This window comes from Nycticebus coucang, chromosome 7 (assembly GCF_027406575.1).
Source record: "Nycticebus coucang isolate mNycCou1 chromosome 7, mNycCou1.pri, whole genome shotgun sequence".
Lineage (NCBI taxonomy): Eukaryota > Metazoa > Chordata > Mammalia > Primates > Lorisidae > Nycticebus > Nycticebus coucang.
Window position 1 is genome coordinate 111144448 of NC_069786.1, and position 24677 is coordinate 111169124.

Consider the following 24677-nt stretch of genomic DNA (forward strand, 5'->3'; position numbering starts at 1 on the left):
GAGCCCAACACGGCAATGCTGATTTTACAGCAAAGTCTGATATTAACTTTTCTATATTTGTTCTCATTTTGCATTTAGCAACATATAGAAAATTACTTTTAATTGTTTTATGAATATACTTATTTTTACCATGTGTAAATAAATATTTGCCTACAAATCAGGTTTATAAGAAATATTGGATTTTTTTGTTTTCTGGAAGTCAAGGTAACTTAGACTGAGTCTTTTTCTTGTAAGTCTAGTTAGAAATTCTACCTTCATTATTCTTAGGGTATCCCTTCCGTAGGATGGTGCCATGGTTCTGGGGCCTTCTTCAACACTGGCTATCAGGACCTTCCCCAGGCACTGGTTATCTGGCCACTGCTGAGATTTCCAGCAAGCTGGGATATTGGTGATGACTGATGGTACTCTGATGTCATATGTAGAGCACCTTTGGTCTGAAACATAGCCTCTCAGATATATACATGCCCTTTCCCTCTGAAATCTAGCTACCTTCTCCGGACAATGCAAGGGAGTGACACTAAACGCTTTCCTGCTCACAGAGCCTGACAATCATACATATCTCTTTCCCGTTCCAAGGAAATCCTGCTTTGTCTTTCTCCTGGTCCTTAAAAGCTTCACACAGCTTATTTCAGAAATAACTAACATGAGTTAAGTGTTGTAGATCAGTAAAATCTTTGACTACACATAGTTTCTGCTTTCTGTCCATCCAAAATTCCAGAAATAAATGAAAAAGTCTTCAGTGGAAAAAATTAGGAAAAATCACCAGGAATATAAATACAAATTAATATTTCAATAAATTATCCTACCACAGAGGAATAACCTCACATTGATATCACCAGGAACACTAGTGATAAGGAAATTAATTCCAAAATACAAAATTTAAACAAATACCAAATGGCTAACTTCTGATAAAGAGTTTAGTCTCACATGCATGTAACTATTTTAAAGAAATGGTAATTAAATCATCTTTTATATATTATGTTTATTTAAAATGATGAAATTATACATAATTAGGACTATCAGGAAAATCAAGAACATTTGGCCACTATATTCAGTATAAAGAGATATTGAATAAAAAGAGGTATAGCTCGGCCACCGAATCACAGGTACTGGGGTCTTGAAAAGGAGGAAGAAATCCTTTTGAGTTAATGAGAAAGTTTGACTAATTGAGAAATAAAATATGTGCTTAATTTGTGTTTACCGTTCAAGAATTTTCATTTCTAGGGAAGATATTTATAGAGAAATATATCAGATTTGAATTTCAAGCCAGTTTTAATTTTATTCTTTTGAGAGTTTTCACACTGGCTGCCACAGAGGCTGAGGCAGGATGATTGCTGGAGGTCAGGAGTTAGAGACCAGCCTGAGCAAAGTGACACTCTCACATTACTAAAAATAGAAAAATTAGTGGGGCATGGTAGTGTGGGCTGGAGGATTGCTTGAGCCAAGAGGTTTGAGGTTGCTGTGAAGTAGACTGAAGACATGGCACTCCGGCTGGGATAACAGAGGGAGACTCTCTCCAATAAATAAATTAAAAGGAAAAAGAAAAAAAAAAGTTTCACATCACTTCAATACTTTCCTGCCAAAGTTACCCATCTTCCACCCTTGTGTACAGTTGTTACAGAATTTCTTGCAGAGTAGGAAGAAAAGAAAATAGTAGACAGATGGGGGACTCAGGACTGAGACTGTGTAGATAATTCTGTACTCTATGGCTTTTAGATATTGACCATAACTCAATGTAAAGTATTATTATGATACATTTATTCAATCTAGAAGGGTAAGGACTAAATAGCAGAAAGTGGGAGAGAATTGGGAACTAACTTTTCAAAAACAAACTTCTTGTTTTATCATTTTACATAAAGTCATTTCTGACAAACCCAGTTAGCAAAAACACAATAAATAAAGTCAAGAGGAATGCCATGTACTTGACATGTTGTGGCAAAAGTAAAGGTTTAAGTATTTTATATAGGCTTAAGTATTTTCCTACATTTGATTTACCAGGAAATAGCTCATATCCTCATTCAAAACTTTAAAAATGCTCACTTCTGTTGACATTTTGAATCAACACAGTAGAAAAATGCAAGCCTCAGATTGATACCATCAAGGATGGTAATAAAAGATATATCAATTTAATACTCTTGAGGAACTTTGGTTCCTAAGAATAAGAGTGGAAATTAATGTTAGAAATTTAAATCGACAATTATATAATTACTTTTAGATGAGAAAAGAAAAACTGAATTGTTAGCCATTACTGTACTTGCTACAGTGTAATTAATTATTGTATCCTTTTGTTGATCATGTAAACTTTACTCTTTTAAGGTAATTGAAATTCACATAAATTTTGATACATTTATTTTTAAACAATAGATTCAGAATTTTAAGTCCAAAGGGAAGGATAGTAGTTTGAGGCTGAGTATTGGGAAGTAGTGGTGTCTCTTTAGAGTGCATGAAGATTCATAATTTCATTAAAAATAACAAGTATTTTATTGAGTACCTATTCTGGGCTACTACTGTTTGGTCATGGATGTGGAAGGTAAGGCCAGAGTCCTCACGGAGTGTATATGGCTGGCAAGCGCAAGAGGGAACAAGAACATAAATAATCAGGCTGCTTTCAGCTGGTGATTTTTGGCATGCTAGAAAGAGGATGATGTGACAGACTAGTGGGTGTTACGGGAACATTTGGCTTCCTAACCTTTACCGTCAGAAGATACTGAATTTTGAAGGAACGCTCTGGACATGAAGAAACAGCTAGTTGAAATATCTTTTCTGCAATAATCTAGTCCTTGGATGATCTAAGGATTCCCCCTCATTTCAGCCATGCTTTTCTACTCTGCTAGAGCCAAGCTGTTTGACTAGCAATCTTGCCTTTTGTCATTAACTTTTCCCATTCCCAATTTTCTGACTAAGATCTCTTGCAAAGGGTTGATGTGGAAAGGCAAAGAGACATAATATATCATGTATCAGTGTGGCTACTTGTGAGCATATTATATTAAATTGCTTGGTAAATAGAAGTTTGAATAAAAGATTTCAGAAGTGGTTTTTGGATTTAGAGTACATAAAGTTATATCTCTTTATCAACTTACAGTTAATAATTAAGTTGATCACAACCATCTTTAAAGCTAATTTATTTCCTTTTATGTTTAAAGCTCCTTCTTTCTATCCTAGAAGCATATGCTATAAAACAACCCTGTTGACTATATATGAAGAACAAAATATTAAATGATTACTTTATGATTTTAAATATGGAACTTTTGCAAGCTAAAGTTCTTTTTAAGAAATGATCTAATTGCAGAATATAAAAAAGTAGCACGACATGATTGGAGTTATGAGCTTTCATTCCTTCTTACTTAGGTCTGAAGTTCCGGCACTTGAAGGATTGACTTTCATAGTTCTACACCATAAGACACAAGGTCTAAAGCATAAGCATTTTACTTAGTCTGATAACTTTCAGAACCCCTAACCAAGTGAATCAGCTCAGAAATATGACGTTTTACTTGTGACTCTTTCTGTCCTTTATAATATTTAAGGAAAATAATATTTTAAATCAATTTAGATGACGGCACATACGGTCCATACTTAGATTATATGCATGGCAGGCTACAAGCCTAAACTCTGAAAGTACTTTGGCAAAAGAGGAATTTGGTAATAAATAAATAGTATACCTGTAATCCTATAACTGTAGGATGCTGAGGCCAGAGGATTGCTTGAGGTCAGGAATTAGAGACCAGCCTAACCAACAGCAAAAGCCAGTCTCTACTAAAAACAGAAAAATGATTGAGGCATGATGGTGTATGCCTGTAGTCCCAGCTACTTGGGAGGCTAAAGCAGGAGGATTGCTTGAGCCCAGGAGTTTGAGATTGACATTAGCTATGGTGATGCCACTGCACTCCAGCTGGGGCAACAAATAAACAAAAAGTTTATTCCATCCTTCGGAACTGAGAGGGTTACATACATCCTCACATTCGTTCTTACTCTGTGGGTTACCATATCAAATGGGCTAGATTTAAAACTAAACAATTAAATGATAAAAAGGATTTTTATAGAAATATTTAAGTAACGAATGTAAATGTAAAGGTAAATAAATTCTAGATAAATTAAGTATGTCAGTTAGGGCTCTACAGAGAAACAGAAGCAGTAGGGTCTGTAGAGATACATAGAAAGAGATTTATTCTGAGGGATTGTCTCATGCTGTTATGGAGGCTGAGAAGTCCTACCATCTGGCATTTGCAACCTGGAGGACCAGGAAAGTTGGTGGTATAGTTCCAGTACAAACTCAAAGTCCCAAGACCCAGAAGAACCAACTATGTAAGGCCTGAGAACCAGGAACCCTGAGGTCTGCAGGTAGGAAATAGGGATGTCCTAGCTGAAGAAAAGAACAAGTCACCCTTTTCCTTTTGTTTTATTAGTGCCCTCAGCGGATTGTGTGATGTCCTTCCACACTGTTGAAGATAATCTTCTTTATTCACTCTATTGCTTCAAATGCTAATTCTCTCCAGAAATACCCTCACAAAAATACCCAAAAATAATGTTTACCAGCTGTCTGGATATCCTTAGTGGAATTAAGTTGACACACAAAATTAACCATCATATTGAGAATATTAGGCACCAGGCAATGGTGTGCTTGTAAACCCACTCTCAGAAAAATAAAGGTCCTAGAAGCAAAGTGGCAAAATAAAAACCCAGTGGTGTCCCTCTGCACAGACACTAAATTCAAGAGCTGTCCACATAACTAAGCATCTTCAGAAGAATCCAAACTCAGATGGGCAATCACAGTACCTGGTTTTAAGATAATACTTAGAAAAGAGGGACTTAAAAGATCAGAAAAAAACAGTTTGTATTGCCTACACCATCACGCCCCCATCCCAAGACAGTACTGCACCACAAAGTGAAAAGAGAATCTGTGTGCCCCAGGGAGGGAGACTGATGTGATGGTGGGACTTTGCACTGGAATTCAGGGCCAAGAAGTGGGATTGGCATGTTCCTAACAAAAGGAAATGATATAAGTCCTTGGGATGATGGCTACCCCAATTACTCTGATTCGATTAATGTGCTTTGTATGCATGTATCAAAACATTAAAAATACCCTATAAAGATATACAATTATTGTGTACTGATAATAATAATAAGTTTTAAAAAAAAATTTTAAAGGAAAAGAAGGTCCTGATAAGTAGCATTTGACAACTTCCTCAGTGTACACTTTCTCAGCATGACAAATTTCAAGGTAGGAGTGTGAGGTCACTGAATGTGGAGTTAGGAATGGAGGTTTACCATTGTCTCTTGTGAACCAGTACAAGTGCAGTACACAGCTATATTAGACGAGATAATATTTGTTTTATGTAGATTTTAAAATATTTCCATTCATAGAAGTTGATTTATATAGCACTGTGGGGATGGGTTAAAACGAATTATTAATAATTTTTGAATAATGGCTTATTTCACCTGGAAGCAGTGAAACATTCCAAATAGTTACTATGTAAAGACAATATCTATGAAATTTGTGTTTTTTTTCTGCCTGTAGGGTGTAACTTCACCAATTGCTGATGACCCTTAGATCATCAGCTGATATTTAATACTATGCTGTATGATGAGGAAGGTAGTGTAGATGATGGTTAAAAGCACATAATCTTTAACCAACTGTTTGAGATACAATCCTTTTTCGACCACGGTGTAATATTAAGTGTTACCTAGATTCTTCATATTTTAGTTTCTTTAACTGTTAATTGGAGAAATTATAAATGTTGTTGTTCTTGTTATTTAAGGTAGTTATGTTCTACAAAGTCACCATGAACAGTGAATTATTAAATACTGAATTGCTGCTTGTAGGGGAAATAAAGGGTTACTTTCTTCCAAGCTGATTCATTAACCAATCATGACAGAACATTATTTCATTATATTTCTGTTTAAGAAACTTTCTTTAATACATATTTTAGAATCACTAACATGGAGCACATGGAGAGCAGCACTGTGACTCAGATGTGAACAGCGCTGGTCTCAGACATGCATTTTCTCCCTAAGGCACACGACAGCCTTCTTGAGCTTAGGAATGCTGAGCAGCAGGGCAGCACCGTACTGGGGGACAATATTAAACAGCAAACTCACCACCAACAAAAACACAAAAGTGTGAAAAACACGATGCTAACCCCACTGTGAAAAGGACATTGTTGGTAGTATGAAAGTTGAAACAAGAAGGCAGAGCTTTGCCTCGTTTGTCACATTTTGGAACATGTGCAATGACGACTCACATTTTTCACCATTCTGCACATACTCATGTCTCCAAATGGCCACAGTAACACTCCTCCAAGTATTAATCTGGGGATTATTACCAAAGACAAACAAAGATGGATGCTAGGTACAGTAGTAAGATCACATTTTCATAAGTAATATTCTACTGTAAAAGGGAAGAGGGTCCAGTAGAACCTGGACTCAACTTACATGTGTACAGAGATGACGGGGTTGTTAAAGGGACAATTTGGATATAGGGAGAAGAGTGAGCAGGGACTTGGTAGAATCAGGGTGGTGAAAAAGACTTCAGAGGGTTGGAACAGTGTAAATGAGTCTATCCTCCAGCAGAGACTGGAGACCTTTGGCCTTCCTGATCATTACATTTTAGAGGAATGGCTTTCTGGTCCTTTGAGAAAGATATTCCTGAATTGAAGGAGCTACATAGACCTCTCTGGGAAAAGGGAAAGACTCACAATTGTATGCCCTATTATTTAGTATTTATTTATTTTAGGATAAATCCTTTTTAGTAAACCCTTTTTAAAAAGGATGTCAGGGGTTTATCATCAGGCATTGGCCAAAACAAACAGTAAATTCTTTTGATAGCCCTGAGCTTTCTCAAGCAGGCTCTTCCAGGACTGGGGTCATTCAAAGGATGTAGGCTAGAGTTCTTGGAAACTATATTAGTGTTTATTCAGGTCTTTTACGTGGAGGTTGGGGATGATGGAAGAAGTCAGTTGTACTGAGAGTCTATAGTTTTTATAGGCCAAAGTTGAAGCTTAGTCAAAAAGAAAGTTCAGAGGTGTCTGGCTGGAGTTTGGTAAAGGATGGAATTTTCATTACAACTAAATATTATCAAGAAAGCAAATTTGCAAATATGAAATCATAAGTAATGAGGTTCAATTGTACTACACATCATTTTTAGTCAATTTATGTGCATTGCATAAAAGAGTAAGCACTCACAAATCCCAGTTTAAACTATAATGTAAATTGTAGAAACTATCGAGTTATAAAGTTACTAGCTTTGGTCTGTATCAACTTGCCCAAATTGCCATTTTGATATTTGATATTCCTCTCATTTTATATTTTCTCTTTTCCAATTTACTTCCAAGCTCCACTTCTTCTTTTTCACTGCTATCATTGTATACTGTTCTGGACTTTTAAACTCTTCCCTGTATACATGCCCTTTGAAACACGTTTCAGTTGACTATTTGATAAGGTTGAGTGAGGACGTAAGGGTCCTATCAGTGAGTTCCAAGCTCTATTATGATCATTTTATTTATTCACCTTTTGCATTTGAACTCCAGATCCTAGATGTGTATCTGAAGTTGTCAGGAAGCTGCCCTGTATGTAGGGTGGATGTTTATGACTATTTGGGAGCAATACTCAGTCTAAGTCTTTATCTTCAAGAGTTTTGGTTAAGAACTTCTCTTGTCTGCGAACTGTGAACCAATCATGTTCTTACCTGAGTGAAATATTCAGACCATGTTATTTCAATTCCGACAGTGATTGTGTGAATTCTATGAGAGAACTTATGTCAGTCGCCACAGCAGATTTTATTTAGGTGTATACCCTTCACTAAATGGTCAACTAAATTCCGTGATCACAAAGAAACTATAACGTTATGAAGTAGTTTATATTATTTTTGGAAATACAAATAATATATATTTTCATTATAAAAGTTGTTTACTTTTTAAGTCAAAATTTGGATGTTATTTCTGGACGCTGCCTGGCTAACATGCAGAATTTTTTTTTTTTTCATTATTTAGAGAATACTTTGTTTCTGTAATCAAAACCATGTAGATAAGACCTTACATATTTAATACAGTGCGTTACCCCTGTACAAATGGAAAAAAATTAATTTTAACGTTTCTAGACCAATATGGCTGTTAATTTCTGTACAATGCCAACTCAACATAGTAAACTGGGATACTTTTTCCAAAGTTGACAGCACAGCTAAGGTTTCCAAAAATTCAAATTATATATATGTATATATATATATATATATATTTATATAAAAAGACCAATAATAGCAGTATGTTATGCATCAATAGCAGCAACAGCTTTTCCAGGTTCTAACATGCAGAATTTTGGTGGCTTCTTAAAGTACCTTATATGTAAACTTTTATGAAAAACTAGGAGGTGAGGAAATTACTCACTGAACTTGGATGTTATGAATTATAGCATGGGGATTAAAATAAGTTTCATTTATGTTCATGTTGAATCATTAGATTTAAGTATTTAATAAAGAATTTTTATTTCAGATAAGGCCATGATAAATTAATTATATGTTGGTTCAAGTATAGAAATGCTATTTATATTAACATAGGGTTAATATAGTGATACATTCTAGTACTCCCTTTCACAAGAAAGGTACATCTTTGACCCATTTTCTTCATATTCACTCAAAAAATATCTTGCCATTGCCTTTCTCTTAATGTTCTATAATTCTGTTAATCACATTTCATTGACCTGCATTTCATACAAGCCTGAGGTTTAGAGGTGAAACTTTATATTCAGTACCAATAGTATTAAATAAAATAAATGAATCAAAGGAAACAAAAACTTTGAAATTTAATAGCTCACACAAAGGAAAACTGTGTTAAAACAGCATCCTCTTAAAGAATGGAAATATACTTTAATTGAAAATGTATCTGACCTAGGAAAGTAGATAAGTCTGTTTTACAACAAGTTGAAAAGTTACGACAGGTAGGAAAATATACATTTTTAAGTTACAAGAATAATAAGTTAAATCAAGGGACCAAGGAAAGAGAAGAGAGAAAACAGAGGGAAATAAAGGAAAACTAGAAAGTAAGTTAAGAAAAAGTATTGCGGGCGGCGCCTGTGGCTCAAGGAGTAGGGCACCGGTCCCATATGCCGGAGGTGGCGGGTTCAAACCCAGCCCTGGCCAAAAACCACAAAAATAAATAAAAAAAAATAAATAAAAGTATTAAAAAAAAGAAAAAAAAGAAAAAGTATTGCTTGTGAACTAACTTCCTCCTGCAAATGATAGGGAAAGAGGAAAACAGAAAATTGCATCAGGCTTCAGTGTTTATATTTTTGAAAGAAATTTGCAAATCATTTTCATCTTTTGTAATGCTATCATGCTCCATCACTTTAGTCCATTTTCACCTGCAAAGAAATTCTGAATGGGCTTTCCTTCTGTGGCAGCTAATTAATCTCTCACAAGCCTGCTCTTGCAAGCCTGTCTGCCAGCAACGCCCCACACTTTAAGCCAGTGACTCAGAAGCAGATTTCCCCCCCTCTTGAACAGTACTTTCTTCCCTTAAACTAGATGAAGACCTAGCTCACTATTCTGTCTGAGAAACTGTGAACTGCATCTTTGTAGAATTGCTCCCTCCACCCCACCTCCATGAATGAATATAGAGCAATTCCAAATAAATTCAAGTGGGCTTTAACGACAATGAGCAAAGCCTGAATATAAATTATAACAGAGTACAATATTTTGCCTAAGTGCATATAATATGTATTTAAGGACACACAACACTAGATTATACTTGTCTATATATGTGTATTTATTAGATTATCATTGTGATAATACAGGTATACTTGTATTTATAATATTGTTGAATTTGCCTGAAAATACTACTAAAATTGCAAACAAAATAATTTTTAGATTAATTAATGAATTCTGTATGTGAATTTTTTAAAGATGAGAGTATGATTCTTTAAAGGTTGAAATACATCAATTAAAAAAGTGAAAGTTCTATTCGAGTTTACTTCTGTGTAATAAATACAGTCTTTTAAACAGTTACTGCTACTGAACCATTATATTTACACGCAATGCTGCTTATGTAAGTGACTGGTCAAAGTCTGTTTCAGTAACTGCCTAAAGGAGGTTACACATATTAATTATATCTTCATATTTTCATGATGCTATTTACAGACCATCTTTCTTCTTCCCTCAATATCTTTATTGCTTTTATTTACTTTCACTTACTTTTCTATGAAATCTTTCATGGATTTTTGCTCTTTCTTAACACATTTTTGATGTTCACTTTCCTTTTTATTTTCTTTCTAATTAAAAACAAAGGTCAACCCAGAAACTCTGTAATGCATACCTTTAGAAAGCTAAAGACATACAAGAAAGGATCACTGTAGATATTCCATTGGTCATAGAATAAGTGGTTGTGTATTCCAAAGTATTTTTCATGTCTCAAATATCAGGAGAGTGAAGATAGAAGGAAAAAGCATTCTGACAAGCTATATTTACTTTTTTTCTAATAACGGGCAGCTATTAAGTATTCAGTTCCATGAGTTTTGAGAAATGTAACTGTGAAATGCATGTACCTGTAAGATGTATGTCCCAATAATTATAAAGAATATTTTTATGACCACAGAATATTTCCCTCTGTCTTCATTTAATGAAGGCAACTCCCCATAGCAAATACTCTTCTCGTTTCTATAAGCACAAATGATTACTGTTGAACTTCACATAATGAAATCATGCCTATTTGTCTAAATTCTTTCATTTAATCTTCTTGAGATTAAAATATATATTAAAATTAGCTGCAATGTAATAAGAGTTAATAGTATACCACTTCTATTATGTAAAGACATTAAAACAATATAATTTCACATAAACCCCTATCCTTTTTTGTATTGCTATCTGGTAAATTACATTTATAAAGTTTGTTTGTTTGTTTGTTTGTTTGTTTTGCCGTTTTTGGCTGGGGCTGGGTTTGTAACCCACCTCCTCCAGTATATGGGGGCCAGCGCCCTCCTCCTTTGAACCACGGGCGCCACCCTACGTCTACAAAGTTAATATACCCTCCAATACAATGTTGCTATTTTTCCTTTAGTCAGTAGTTTCTCAAAAATTTAGAAAAATATATTTTATAATATTTACCATATCTTGGTCATTTCAGATGCTTTAATTTATTTCTGTATATAAATGTTCCCATCTGGTGTCATTTCCATTCTATTTGAATAACTTCAGCATTTCCTGTAGAAAAGATCTACTGGCAATGAATTTTATCAGCCTTTATATATCTGAAAACTTGTCTTATCCTCATTATTGAAGGTTTTTTTAGATGAATATTAAATTTTGAACCCTCAGAAATGTTGTTCTGCCTTCATTATTTCTGTTAAAAAGCAGGCTGCCATTTGTATCATTGTTCCCGTTGTTATGTTGCTTTTATCTATTGCTACTTAGGATTTTTGTTTTAAGTTTTCTTTTGACGGTTGGGCTATGATATATTTAGGTACATTCTGCCTGTTATTAATCATGTTTACACATTGCTGAGCTTTTTGGATCTGTGTGTTGTTTCTTTCATTAAATTGAGGGATGTTGTAGCCATTATTTCTTTTAAAATGCTTCTGTTTCTTTTCTCCCTCTCTCCTTTCTGATCTTCCTTGGAAACCTTAATTATATATGTTAGACCTTGTGAAATTTTCCCACTGATGACTGAGACAGTATGTGTGGTTTTAAACAATATTTTTTCTGTTCTTCATTTGAGATAATTTCTATTATTCTCTCTTCAATCCCTCTAATCATTTTTTTTTTCTCTCTCTCTCTTTCTGCAGTTCCAGTCTGGCATTTTGCTCACCCGGTGACATTTTTTTTTCATGTAGTATACTTATTCACCTTCCTTGGGCTTCTTTTTGTATTTTCATTTACCTTATAAGATTCTATGTCTAAATTTTTTTAACATACTTATAATACATTATTTGAAGTCTTGGTCTTTGCTTTCTAATGTTTGATTCAGGAATTTGTTTCTATTACTGTTTTTCTTTTCTTCTATGTTGCTTGCATTTTCTACCTCTTCACATATGTAGCAATTAAAAAAATTATATGTTGGCTGTTCTTACTGACAAATTTTAGGGGATATATATTAGGTTGTCTTTCTGAGCAGTTTAATTATGGCCAGATCACTTTTGTGTTTCATGCTTGGTTTCAGTACTAGTTAAGAGAAGTCTACTTTTGTTTTTGAACTTAATCACGAAGATGACCCTTACTTCTATGATAGGAACCTTCTGGAATTTCTATGTAAAAGTCTGAGGTACTCAGTGAGTTCTTTCCATTTCAGCTAGGAATAAAAGCTAACTTTGTTTTTAGCAGTGACTGACCTCCAATACTGTTGGTTAGCTCTCAACCATAGAACAGGAAATCTCTGCTAGGCCTGGTGGAATCCTACTCTGTAGGAATGCTATGAAAAAGCTGGCCAAAATGCATGGTGAATTTTTACCCAAGCACTGCCAATTCCAGCTGAACTCCCCTTTCCTGAGTACCTTGTTGGGCCAGACAAAATCGTTTAGGCTTTCTCACGCTTGCAGTGCTTTTCCTAGGTAGCCATCCCTGTACACAGTTAGGAAGTCGTGCTATGTAACTGCTGCTTGGGCCCTGGCCTCTATTGTTCCCATGGGGCAAAGGATGCACAGGCCCTCTGAGGTGCTGATTGCAGACTGTGGTTGCAGACCTTCTCTGTACCTCAGCTCCCTGGCCATCAGGAGCTGAATCAGGGCAGATCTTCCATGTTGCTCACCAGCCTCTGTGAGCTGCATTAAGAAGTTACACCTGCCTTCCAATGCCTGAGTTGCTCTCCAGTCCGTCCAAAGGAGAATGTTTGTGTTCCCCTGCGCTGCAAATTCTGTGCAACTCAACAGCCCAGATCTTTTTCACCACTTCTTGGATCAGTGAGACTTCAATTCTACTGGGTTCTACTTCTGATTTGATAGCAGGGAAGTGCTTCCAAGTAGAAAATCAAGGAGGGTACAGCATTCATGTTGAATTTTCCTTCTCTTAAGGGTTACTACCCTGCGCTGTATTTTTAATGTGTGTAATTTTATAGCTGTTTATTGGGAGAGAACTGGTTACTCTTTCCCATGGTTGGAAGCACAAATCCTAAGGAGGTAAAGTAGTCAGGTGAGGGAGACTGAAGATGATAAGGCAGACAGGAGTATTTAGACTCAAGCAGGGGTCCTCAAACTTTTTAAACAAGGGGCCAGTTCACTGTCCCTCAGACTGTTGGAGGGCCAGACTATAATTAAAAAAAAAAAAAAAAAAAACTATAAACAAATTCCCATGCACACTGCACATACCTTATTTTGAAGTAAAAAAACAAAACGGGAACAAATACAATCACACCGCTTCATGTGGCCCGCGGGCCGCAGTTTGAGGACCCCTGATAGAGTTAATGTAGAACCTGTGGTTTAAGGGTTTTCACAACAAGCTACATTTATACTGTAAAGTTAAAAAAAAAAGTAGAAGAAATAAACTTCAGGGGTCAAATCAGTAACACTCAGTGAGAAGTATTTGTAAAACAATAAATCTGAGTAGAGATAGTGATTCCTTTTCCCTCCTTCTGCCAATTAATCTTCCTAATTTACCTCCTTTTGCCATTAATCTTTAGCAAATAGCTGACCCCTCACAAAGATAAGTCACAATAAAAGGAAACCAACTCATAGCTTATGAAGAATTGCAAAAATTGAAGAATAAATAAATATAAATCAAATTTCAATGAAAACAAACAATGCCCCCAAAATCACCTAAGTAAAGGTATCAAATCAAAAATTCAGATAAAATTCTATATTTTCAAAGAAATTACTGAAATACTATATTTTAAATTGCTTTTATATAATAAAACATCAAAAGAGCTAAAACATTTTGTTATGATTTTATAATACAACAGATACAGATGAAAAGCAGACTGAGAAAGATGAAGAAATAAGTAAACTAGAAAGCATAGTTAAAAGCTTTTGATTGCCCTCTCCCCAGCACACAAATAGAATAAGCATACCTGAGAGTTATAAAGAGCAGTATTGGAAAATGAAAAAAAAAAAAAAAAGAAAATGAATAAAAGGATTATAGAAAAATGTTAAATTTAGAGGCAAATGAGGAAAAAATAGAACATAAAGTTTATAAACAAAAATAAATGGAATAAATGGAAGAGAAAAAATAAAAATATGGAGGAAGAAACTTTCCTGGAATAGCAAAAGTACTATATTAAAACTTCTGAACTTCAATGTTTGTGAAAGAATCATAAGGGCTCATAAGCATAAAAGGCAACTCATCCACACAGGAGGTTGGAAGAAAAGACGAGAAGAGTTTAGGGCAGCCTCAGACTTTGCCAGTGGCATAAGACAGTGAAAATTGCTGTTGAAGCACTGAATAATGATGACACTGTATAAAATTATAGGTGTCGAGTATTAATTAGAATATATATTAAATATAGTAGACTAAGGGAAGGGGAACACTGAACAACTAGGGGATTTGTGATTACCAATCAAAATGTGCGCTATGATTTTCACATTCTAAAATTAACAAGATTGTTAAAATTTCAGAGGTAACTAATGAAAATTGGAGGAAATATAAATTTCATTTTTTAGCTGTACTTTCTATAAATAAAAGTATTATTAAAATAACATTTAATTTTAATATTTTTGACAAATAATTCAGAGTGATAACTCTTGCAATAAAAAGTATTTACTTTATACTCAGCAATACCTTTAATTGTATTTCTTTTATTATTAACTCCCCTGTAATTTAATAGTTTACTATTTGTCTCATTTGTATAAGTGAGAATAAGTAAAAGACAAAAAAGAACAGAATTGTATTCTTACTCATACAAATAGTAAATTGTATTCTTACTTACACAGATAGCACTTTTTTTTTTTTTAATTTGGCCGAGTGTTTATTTGCTAGTGGAACTTTTTAAATGGTTGAATGGAGCTCAAGGGTCGGCATGAGGAGTTTGATTAAAAACAAATAGAAGAAGTGTTTCTCCACAGTGGTGAATTTGGAGAGTTTTTGTTTCTTTGGCACTAGAACCCCCAATGAGCTCAGTTCCTTACTCCAGATAGCTGGGTAGGGAGCCCAGCCTCGGGGGGCTCTTCCTGCCTCTGCAGCCAGCAAGGCCAGGGCCTCATGTCCCCTCACCAGCACAGGATCCTGATGCCCTCAGGCCCAGTGCAGAGCTTGGGGTGACAGGAGTAGCATTGGGCACTTGCTCATTCCTTATCTGGGTTGACTCTTATAGCACAGGAGATAATCATCCCCATTTTACAGATGAGCAAATGGAGGCTCAAAGTTGACCCATGGATACCTAAAGCCACGTAGTTGGAACGTGGCAGAAGAAGATTTGAGCCTAGATTTGTTGTACTCTAAAATCCATGCGTTTTTTTCGCTTTCTCCTCTTGCATACTCTGTTTTGTAATCTCTCCTCTCTCTCCCTCTTTCTATCTCTTTTTGGCTTTCTCTTTCTTCCTCTCAGCTTGTTTTTTTTTTTTTTTAATTAAATCATAGCTGTGAGTCTTCATAAAGCTGTATCTGGAACAGTTACACTAATGTTTAAAGATTATTTCAAAAAAAGGGTTTGGAATATAAACATTTAAAGAAAATTTTTGTACTTTTAGAATCATTATAAAACAAATTTGTACATAAACAGTTATTTAAAAAGAAGAAAATAATTTATTCTGTTAGTTATAGTACCTCTCTCAAAAAAATTTAATGCGATAAATAAAATCTAATTATATCTATAAATATTCACATATACATTATGGGTCAGCAAACTTTTTCTGAATATGTATTAAGTGTTTTAGGATTGTAGACCATATGGTCTCTATTGTAACTAAGCAACTGTGCTACTGTAGTGGAAAAGCAGAATAGATAATGTGTAAACAAATTGGCATGTTCTAATAAAACTTTATTTACAAAAATAAGTCTGTTCATGGCCATGATCTGTTGACACTCAGTGTATACTGACACATCATCAACTTTAGTTATCAAATATTGAGATAACAATTTTTTCATTTCTGTATTAAATATAGAAATATTGAGGTAAAGAACTTATAAAATATACGTGTTTAGTGAATTTATCAAAGTTATGTTCTTGTTTCAAATATTAATTACTATAATTCTTAACCTTGATATAGAAAGGAGTATGTTGTTGAGTAACTTACATACATATTTATGTACACACAAATCTCAATACCTCTCAACTTCTCAAAAATGCCAAAATTTACGAAGGAAAGAACAAACTTGGTTATGACAGTTCTACTCTGCTCAAATTGACTTTTCCCCTTCCACTTTACATTTATGATCTTGGTCAAAGAATCTCAGAGTATAGGAGCTGGACTAGATCTGTGAGTGTATCAAATTAAGTAATTTTATTCACATGAGTAGGAAATCAACTGCTACTGAAATGAAATGATTTATTTATGGTTCCCCTGCTAGCTCTTATCAAAATCAGGACTGAGTTCAGTCCCCAGGCTCCCACCACACAGCTTTGCTACTACACCATGCTATTCAACACAGCAGGGCTCAGCCAGTTAACCTTATTGCCATATGGGATTGTACTTATGTTGACTCCTCTGTTCTCAGCACTTAGTAGTTATCCAATTTCTATTCTTTCTATATTTTTATAATAGTTAACTATAATAAATAAAGTTAATTAAAGGCAAGCAGCCATTACACATAAAGGAGTGATACTGCTCTATTTATACCTGGTTTCATCAAGAAATTGCCCTTTTATAAATAGAAAAACTCACAGGTATAGTTGTTTTTCCTTCTCTGTTATTTCTATTAGTTTAGATCAGTGATTATCAATCTTTAACATGTATCAGACTCCCTTGTACAGTTTGCTAAAAAACAGTGGGCCCCACTCAAGAGCTTCTGATGCAATAAGTTTGGGAAGAGGCCTGAGAATTTACATTTCAGACATGCGTGCAAGTGAAGCTGATACTGCTATTCAGAGTAAAACACTTTGAAAACTACCAGTCTAGATTCTTGGCCCTAAGGGAGAATTATAATTATTATCAGGGGAGTTGTTAATATACTAACACCCACGCTCTACTATCAGTTGAAATAGAATGGGGCTTGAGACTGGGTCTCAGTAGTTTCTTTCTTTTTTTGGTTTAGTTAATTATTTAATTCACATATTATAAGTGTGTGTATTTACAGAGTGCAGTTTGGTGTTTCAATTCATAACTATGTCATATAATGATCTAATCAGGGTAGTTAGCATATCCGTCACCCTACATACTTATTAGTTTGTGGTAAAAATTGTCAAAAGCCTCTCTTCTAGCTAATATGTAATGCACGATATTTTACTGTTAACCATAGTTGCTCTACTGTTCAATAGAAACGAGAATTATTCCACCTAATTGTGACTTTGTGTCTGTTGACCAACTTCCCCCAATTCCTTACTGTCCACTCCCTTGTCTCTGGTAACTAATATTCTGCTCCCTGCTTCTATGTGGTTATTAGCATTTTCTGAATGCGTCTTAGGTAATTCTGATGTATAACAGAAGCTGAGCAAGAAAATTAAGAAAAATAAAGAGTAAAAAAGTTAATTTGGTCTTACAAATGATTACCATCTTTTATTTTCTTAACACATTTATTCATTAAATGGGGACAGTTCATGATAAGAAATAAATGGAATAGTGTAAAGATGATTTTACCAAGTGATTTCTATATATTTAAAGTAATTTGGTAAATTTTATACCACTAATTCTATAAAGTGCTTTGAATATAAGGTGGTTATAGAATTTTCCTTTTAAAATGTTTATGTAATTTTTTTCCATTTTTAAGGTTGCTTTATACCTCAGATTTCTATATTATCCTTATGATAATTGCATAAATAGTATTTAGATACTAACTCCTAATCCTTTAACTCTTAACCTTTATCCACACAGTGAAAGATGCAGATGTACTTTGTATGGGCACACAGATTCTGTGAACAGCATTGAGTTTTTTCCTTGCTCCAATACTCTTCTCACGGGTTCTGCTGACAAGACCTTGTCTGTATGGGATGCAAGAACGGTAAGCAAAGGATCTACCCTTTACCTAGGTTGTGGTAAGTCTAATCACTCTTACTCTTCAAGTACTGGATACAGCTAAGAAAGTGATTGTATCAGGGCATTCGGGGTAAGAGAGTGATAAGCTCCTAGTTATAAAGTCCTTTCTATGTGTTACTGTCTCTCCTGCCTGCTGAATACTAGCATGTACAAATCATGTAATTACCACATTAAACATTAATTCACCAATTATTCATTGGGCCAGAAAGTCTGTTGGTGCATGCAATATGAAAAGGAAGCACATGTGCCTCTCCCGAAGGACCTTGTAGTAAGAGAAACAAAAGATTATTTTTGATGAAGTGAGGTATGTGTTAAAATAGAAGACTGTGTGTACAGTGGGGAAGGCAACAAGAAGAACCCACATCAGCTTGAAGAGTGTAGATGGCTGCCAAGGGAGGCTGTGCTTAAGCTGAGATTCAGAGGGGAGAGTGAATGTACGGGTAACCTGAGGAAGAATGGATCCTAGGAACAGTCCATGCGTGCCCAGAGCCATAGAAGTATGAGGCTGTAATGGCGTATTCCGAGAGTAATACTGTAATATACCTTCATAGAGCTTAAGGAGGAAGAGAAATGATGGGCAAGAACGTACAAATGGCAAGGATAAGATCATGAAGTGTTTAAGCTTTCAACTTTTTCAGAGGGAGTCTGTTAAAGAGTTTTAAGCATAGAGGGCAACATAACCAGACTGATCGTAGAGTAAGGTAGTCAGTCTCAAGAGGAATTTTGTACAATAGGTGATGAGTAGGTGAGAATTTGAGCTAGGAGGCTGCGATAATGAAGGGATAGAATGAATGAAAGGTAGGAGCTTCTCCTGAATTTGAAGAGCAAGTACTAATGGAGATTAAGGGAGGAGGAGAGTTTAGGATAACTCACTCTTTTGATTTGTCTAGGATTGAGATTTCTCCTAAATCATAGAAAAACCTCAGTTTCAGAGCTAAAATTGGATAGTCCTTAACAACTGTGAATTTAATGTGAAAAAAATAGAAAATGTAGGAACTAACTTTAAAACAGTTTGGCTCTGAAGATGAAGAGAAAAAAAGGATTGTAGCTCTAGGGTCAAATAAAGGACCTTCCTTTGTTCCAATAGGAGGCAGCATGTTTATTTGCTGAGGGCCAAGTGGGGGAGAGAGAAACTAATAGAGCAAGTTAGAGAAGAGAAAACACAGAAGCTGATAGAGCACAGATTCTCATAGCTTGAAGATTGCCAAGATGTATGAAACAAGGTCTCCATATTCTTCTTAACAATATTTGATGAAGATTACAAGGAAAACAAGGACTTTGGTTGACTATACAAGAAAAGACAAAGTGTCTATAGTTTCTGGTTTCTGAGTCAATGAGAAAGAGAACTTGTAATTTCTCTCCATTTATCTTCTCATTTACAAAAGTTGATTGACATAAAAAAGGGAATGTGATGATAGACATTCAGATCATGTGAACAGGATGGAAGTTCAGTATGTGAGGCTGTTAGTCCTCTGAGGCAAATTTAATTAGGATAAATGGAGAATAAAACATCCTCAGCTTTACCTTTTATAGAAAAAAAAATACTGGTAGAGCTACATATTTCTTAGTCACTAACTTCACTTACTGCATAGAGTTAGACTTCTGAGGAAGCAGATATCAGAGGAATTGTGGGAAAAGTGTATTGGATATGACTTAAAAATAAAATTAGAATAATTTACTGTTGAGTACAAAGGTCCCACAACCCCCTCCCCTCTTTGACATAGCTTTGGGCACTGCTGTGGTGGAGTTCACTCCTGTTAATGGAGCACCAATGGAAAAGCACGATTTTCAAAGCATTTAGCCCTAAAAACATAGATGTAAAGAGTGTGTAGAAGTAATTGATAAAGGGATACCCATAGGAAAAACATTAATTTAGTAGTGACTTAAATCTTTTGACTTCACGTTTCCTCTTGCTCGCTCGCTCTCTCTGTCATACCGTAACTGAATGTTCTAAGAAAGGATATTTCTTATTCACTTTCTATCATGTGAAAACCTGAAGCACTGATACTTGGAAGAAAAAATGTGCTAATTAAAAAAAAAACAAAAACGCCTTTTATATATCTGCCTTAAGTATCTAGAGTTGTTTATTGATGATGGCTTTGCTCCCTGATGTGGTGAGCTCTTTCTGAACTACTCTTACTCCCACCATATGAGGAAAAAAGAAGGATTCAGCACAGCATGCTGACAGTGCCTTTACCATAGCAGTAGGATGGCATTTAGAATCAGAGCGTGTAGAAGGGTTGATGGCTCCCAGTGGTATCACTTCAGTCAATATAAATATTCTTGAATTAACTTAATGCCAAATTAAAATGTATGTTCCTAATATTATTATTGTCATTTTGTTGTTAATCTGCATGCTTGCTTCATATTAATTATTAGAAAGGGCTTTAAAATATTAGGAATAAATGAAATATTATTCATAAGTATTTGATAAATGCATCATTGATAGAAATAAAGATCATTTAATGAGTTTATTTTCTGAAAATATTCTCAAACCAAGTAGTTACAAAAATAAATTGACAGCTAAATACTGTAGAAAACTAGCATGGAAGACAAAGAAAAATCCACATAATTTAAGTTACAAATAATTATATGAGGCAAATTGTTAGCTGAAATATGGATACAATAAAATTCTACAAACAAAATATGAAAGCAATGCTAAAATTCAATAGGATTGTGTCACTAAAGTTGCATTAAAAAATTTTGGTGCCTTTATTTGAGAAATATCTTATTTTTTTAAAAAAAACAAAACAATAAAAACCTTACATCACTCAGATCTTTAAAAATTCATATTATATACATAGCTTTTAAAAGGTTCATGTTATTTATTGTCCATATAATATGGAATTACTAGTTGTTGTTTATCCTAGTGGTTCATGAAGAAATTAAAATAAACTGTATTTGTAGTTAGATATTATGAGATGCTTAAAAAGGCAACCAGGATAGCTGTAGTTTTTTTCTGTGTAATAGTAAGAACTGTATAGCATATTGATATGTAAGACATTATCTGACTTGCACTATAAACCACATCCAAGGTATACTGGCATGCTTCTTCTTTATAATTTTTAGAATGTATGAATTCCTTGATAAATAATAAATTATCAGGCTATACTGAAGTTCTTCACCTAAAAGGGATGAATGACTTTCTTCTATTATTAATAAAGCAAGAAGAGTACATTTTGTCATCTCAATGTGATAAATTACTATTGAGACACCTTCTAAAATATTTTTTGATGAAATATGAAAGTGACCAGTGAATTTTATTCCTATAAATTCACTTTAAACCTCCTTCTCCCACTCAAACATATACTAGTCTTAAATCATTAACCTAATCTAACAGCTTATTATCAAATATAATAAACTTGGAGACCTCTAAGTCGTCTCTAAGTCAACTGGACATATCAGCTCTGAATTTGTGGGGGATGAAAAGAGGAATATAAATCTCTATAATGGCCAACTGGAGGGCAATAAAATAACTCGCAGTTTGAGAACTCACGAAATTGCTCTGTTTTAGAGGGTTGTATATATTTTCTTCAAAGTTATGAATGGTAAAACAATGACATTAAAATTAAAAATAAGATTGTTAGAAAATGATATAACACATAGTAAATTTATACAAAATTTTAATGCCCTTCCAAAAAACCACATGAAACATTGAATGTATATCAGAGATTTGGAAGGCTGTTTGAAATAAATGCAGTGAGATTATTAGCCATTCATAAGACCAGGGAAAATAAGGCTTTTGGTTCTTTTTCTTTAAAAAAAAGAATGTGCTCACAGTATAGTAAAACATAGAATGAGACTGAGATGAGTGATGCGTCTGTAAGTTGCATCAGAGCTGGGCTAGGAACAGACAGAGTTGCTGACATTTTGGCTCAAGACACAGAGAGTTTGTGACCTCAACCGCCTTCAGCGGCTGTGCCTTGCTCTTTAAACTACAGGTACCCATTCAGCATACATATTCTCTTGGCTTAGTGTTAGCCAACAATCCAATAACTTGCCACTGTGAGTTCCTGTTAAGTGCAGAAACTAAGAACTAACTGCACAGGCCTGTTGGTTTCTCCAGATGGGATGTGGTGAACTCTTAGAGGAGCCTGACATTCCTCAGAAGCCAGAAGGTGGAAACAGAGGAAAATATGATGCTGACTTATTCCTCAGCCAATTTCAATTTAGTAATATATATTGGAGATCTATGCGCCAGGCCACATCTTGGGTTTTAAAGAGATGACGGTGACAGGGTCCCTGACTTCAATGAAGACACAGACTCTTAGGGAGTAGGGATAAAAGATTATCTTAAAATAACATAGTAGTTGCTATACACTATGCTTAACTATAGCTTTGGCTTTTTTAATATGCCGAAGCTCACTGTCACCAGAGCTGATTTTATGGTTAATATTTACCGACTATGCCCTACACGCCATCACTTTACATACAACATCTATATAAAGCTTGCTTGAATCTAATCTGGCTGGAACCATTATTATCTTAATTTTCTAATTTAAAATATAGAACCTTTGGTAGGAAAAGTTAAGTGAGCCAAGCTCAGCTAATTGCTCAGTAGCAGAGTCAGGAATAGGCTGCCTCTCCAATCTCAATCTGCCTTCCTCTTGCCCTGTGGCTATTTTCAGACCTTTTAAAACCTACTTACTTAATCCTTTCAGTTTTCTAACACAGTAGTTCCCAACACTTTTTGATAAAAATGTTAAACATTTACTAATATTATGATATAGTGTGTATATATATATATATACATATATCTGAATAATGAAAATGACAGGAAGGTATACATATCAATATTAAAAATCATGGAATTGACAAAAACAAATCAGACCTGATCAAATTAAAAAGTTTCTGCACAACCCAGTATATAATCAATAGAGTAAATAGACAAACTACATAATGGGAGAAAATAATCACATGCTGTCTATCTAGTAAAGGATTGATAAATAGAATCCACAAAGAACTCAAGCAAATCAGCAAGAATAAGTCAAAATACACTACTGGGACCTGATCAAATTAAAAAGTTTCTGCACAGCCAAGAACATAGTAAGTAAAGCAAGCAGATAGCCCTCAGAATGGGAGAAGATATTTGCAGGATATGTCTCCGACAAAGATTTGATAACCAGAATCCACAGTGAACTCAAACGTATTAGCAAGAAAAGAACAAGTGATCCCATCTCAGGCTGGGCAAGGGACTTGAAGAGAAACTTCTCTGAAGAAGACAGGCGCACAGCCTACAGACACATGAAAACATGCTCATCATCCTTAACCATCAGAGAAATGCAAATCAAAACTACTTTGAGATATCATCTAACTCCAGTAAGATTAGCCCACATCACAAAATCCCAAAACCAGAGATGTTGGCACAGATGTGGAGAAAAGGGAACACTTCTGCATTGCTGGTGGGAATGCAAACTAATATGGTCCTTTTGGAAAGATGTTTGGAGAATACTTAGAGATCTAAAAATATATCTGCCATTCAATCCTGTAATTCCTCTATTAGGTATATATTCAGAAGACCAAAAATCGCACTATAACAAAGATATTTGTACCAGAATGTTTATTGCAGCCCAATTCATAATTGCTAAGTCATGGAAAAAACCCAAATGCCCATCGACTCATGAATGGATTAATAAATTGTGGTATTTGTACACCATGGAATATTATGCAGCTGTAAAGAAAGATGGAGACTTTACCTCTTTCATGTTTACATGGATGGAGCTGGAAAATATTCTTCTTAGCAAGGTATCCAAAGAATGGAAGAAAAAGTACCCAATGTACTCAGCCCTAATATGAAACTAATTTATAGCTTTCATACGAAGGCTATAACCCAATCTTAGTACAGGAATATGGGGAAGGGAGCAAAGGAGGGAAAAGGAGGGGGAGGAAGGGTGGAGGGAGGGTGATTGGTGGGTCCACACCTAGGGTGCATCTTGGAAGGGTGCAGGTGAAGTTTACTAAGTGTAGAGTATAAGGGTTTGAACACAATAATTAAGAAAATGCCATGAAGGCTATGTTAACCAGTTCGGTGAAAATATTTCAGACTGTATATGGAACCAGCACATTGTACCTCATGGTTGCATTATTGTACACAGCTATGATTTAATTTTAAAAAAGTGGGCAAAATATAGAAACAGAAATTTTTCAAATGAAGATAGTGTAATGACCAACAAACATATGAAAAAATGCTTAACAACTCTAATCATCAGGGCAATGCAAAGCTAAACCACAACAAGATATCACCTAACTCCAGTGAGAATGGTTCATGTTAAAAAGTCCCAACGCAACAGATGCTGGTGTGGATGCAGAGAAAGAAACACTCATTCACCATTGGTAGGACTGCAAATTAGTGCAACTTCTGTGGAAAGTAGGATGGAGATACCTGAAAGAACTAAAAGTAGAGCTACCTTTGATACAGCAATGCCACTACTAAGCATTTTCCCTAAGGAAAAAAGATGTTTTATCAAAAAGACACGCAAACTTGACTGTTTACAGCATTCAGTCTTTGCAATTCACAATTGCAAAGATGTAGAAACAACCCAAGTGCCCATTAATACATGAGTGGATTAGTAAGATATGATGTATGTGTAGACCATGGAGTACTACTCAGCGATAAATCACCTGTATGGAACTAGAGGCCATTC

The 24677-nt window shown here is 34.9% G+C and overlaps 1 protein-coding gene across 1 annotated transcript in view; it reads left to right on the forward strand.

Moving 5' to 3' along the window:
• The window catches only part of SPAG16 (sperm associated antigen 16), a 996461-nt gene that overhangs the window by 575334 nt on the left and 396450 nt on the right, over window positions 1–24677 (forward strand). Inside the window, exon 13 of the mRNA XM_053597632.1 lies at window positions 17872–17998. Within this exon, the coding sequence (XP_053453607.1) occupies window positions 17872–17998 (127 nt within the window). The remainder of the gene's footprint in view (window positions 1–17871; window positions 17999–24677) is intronic.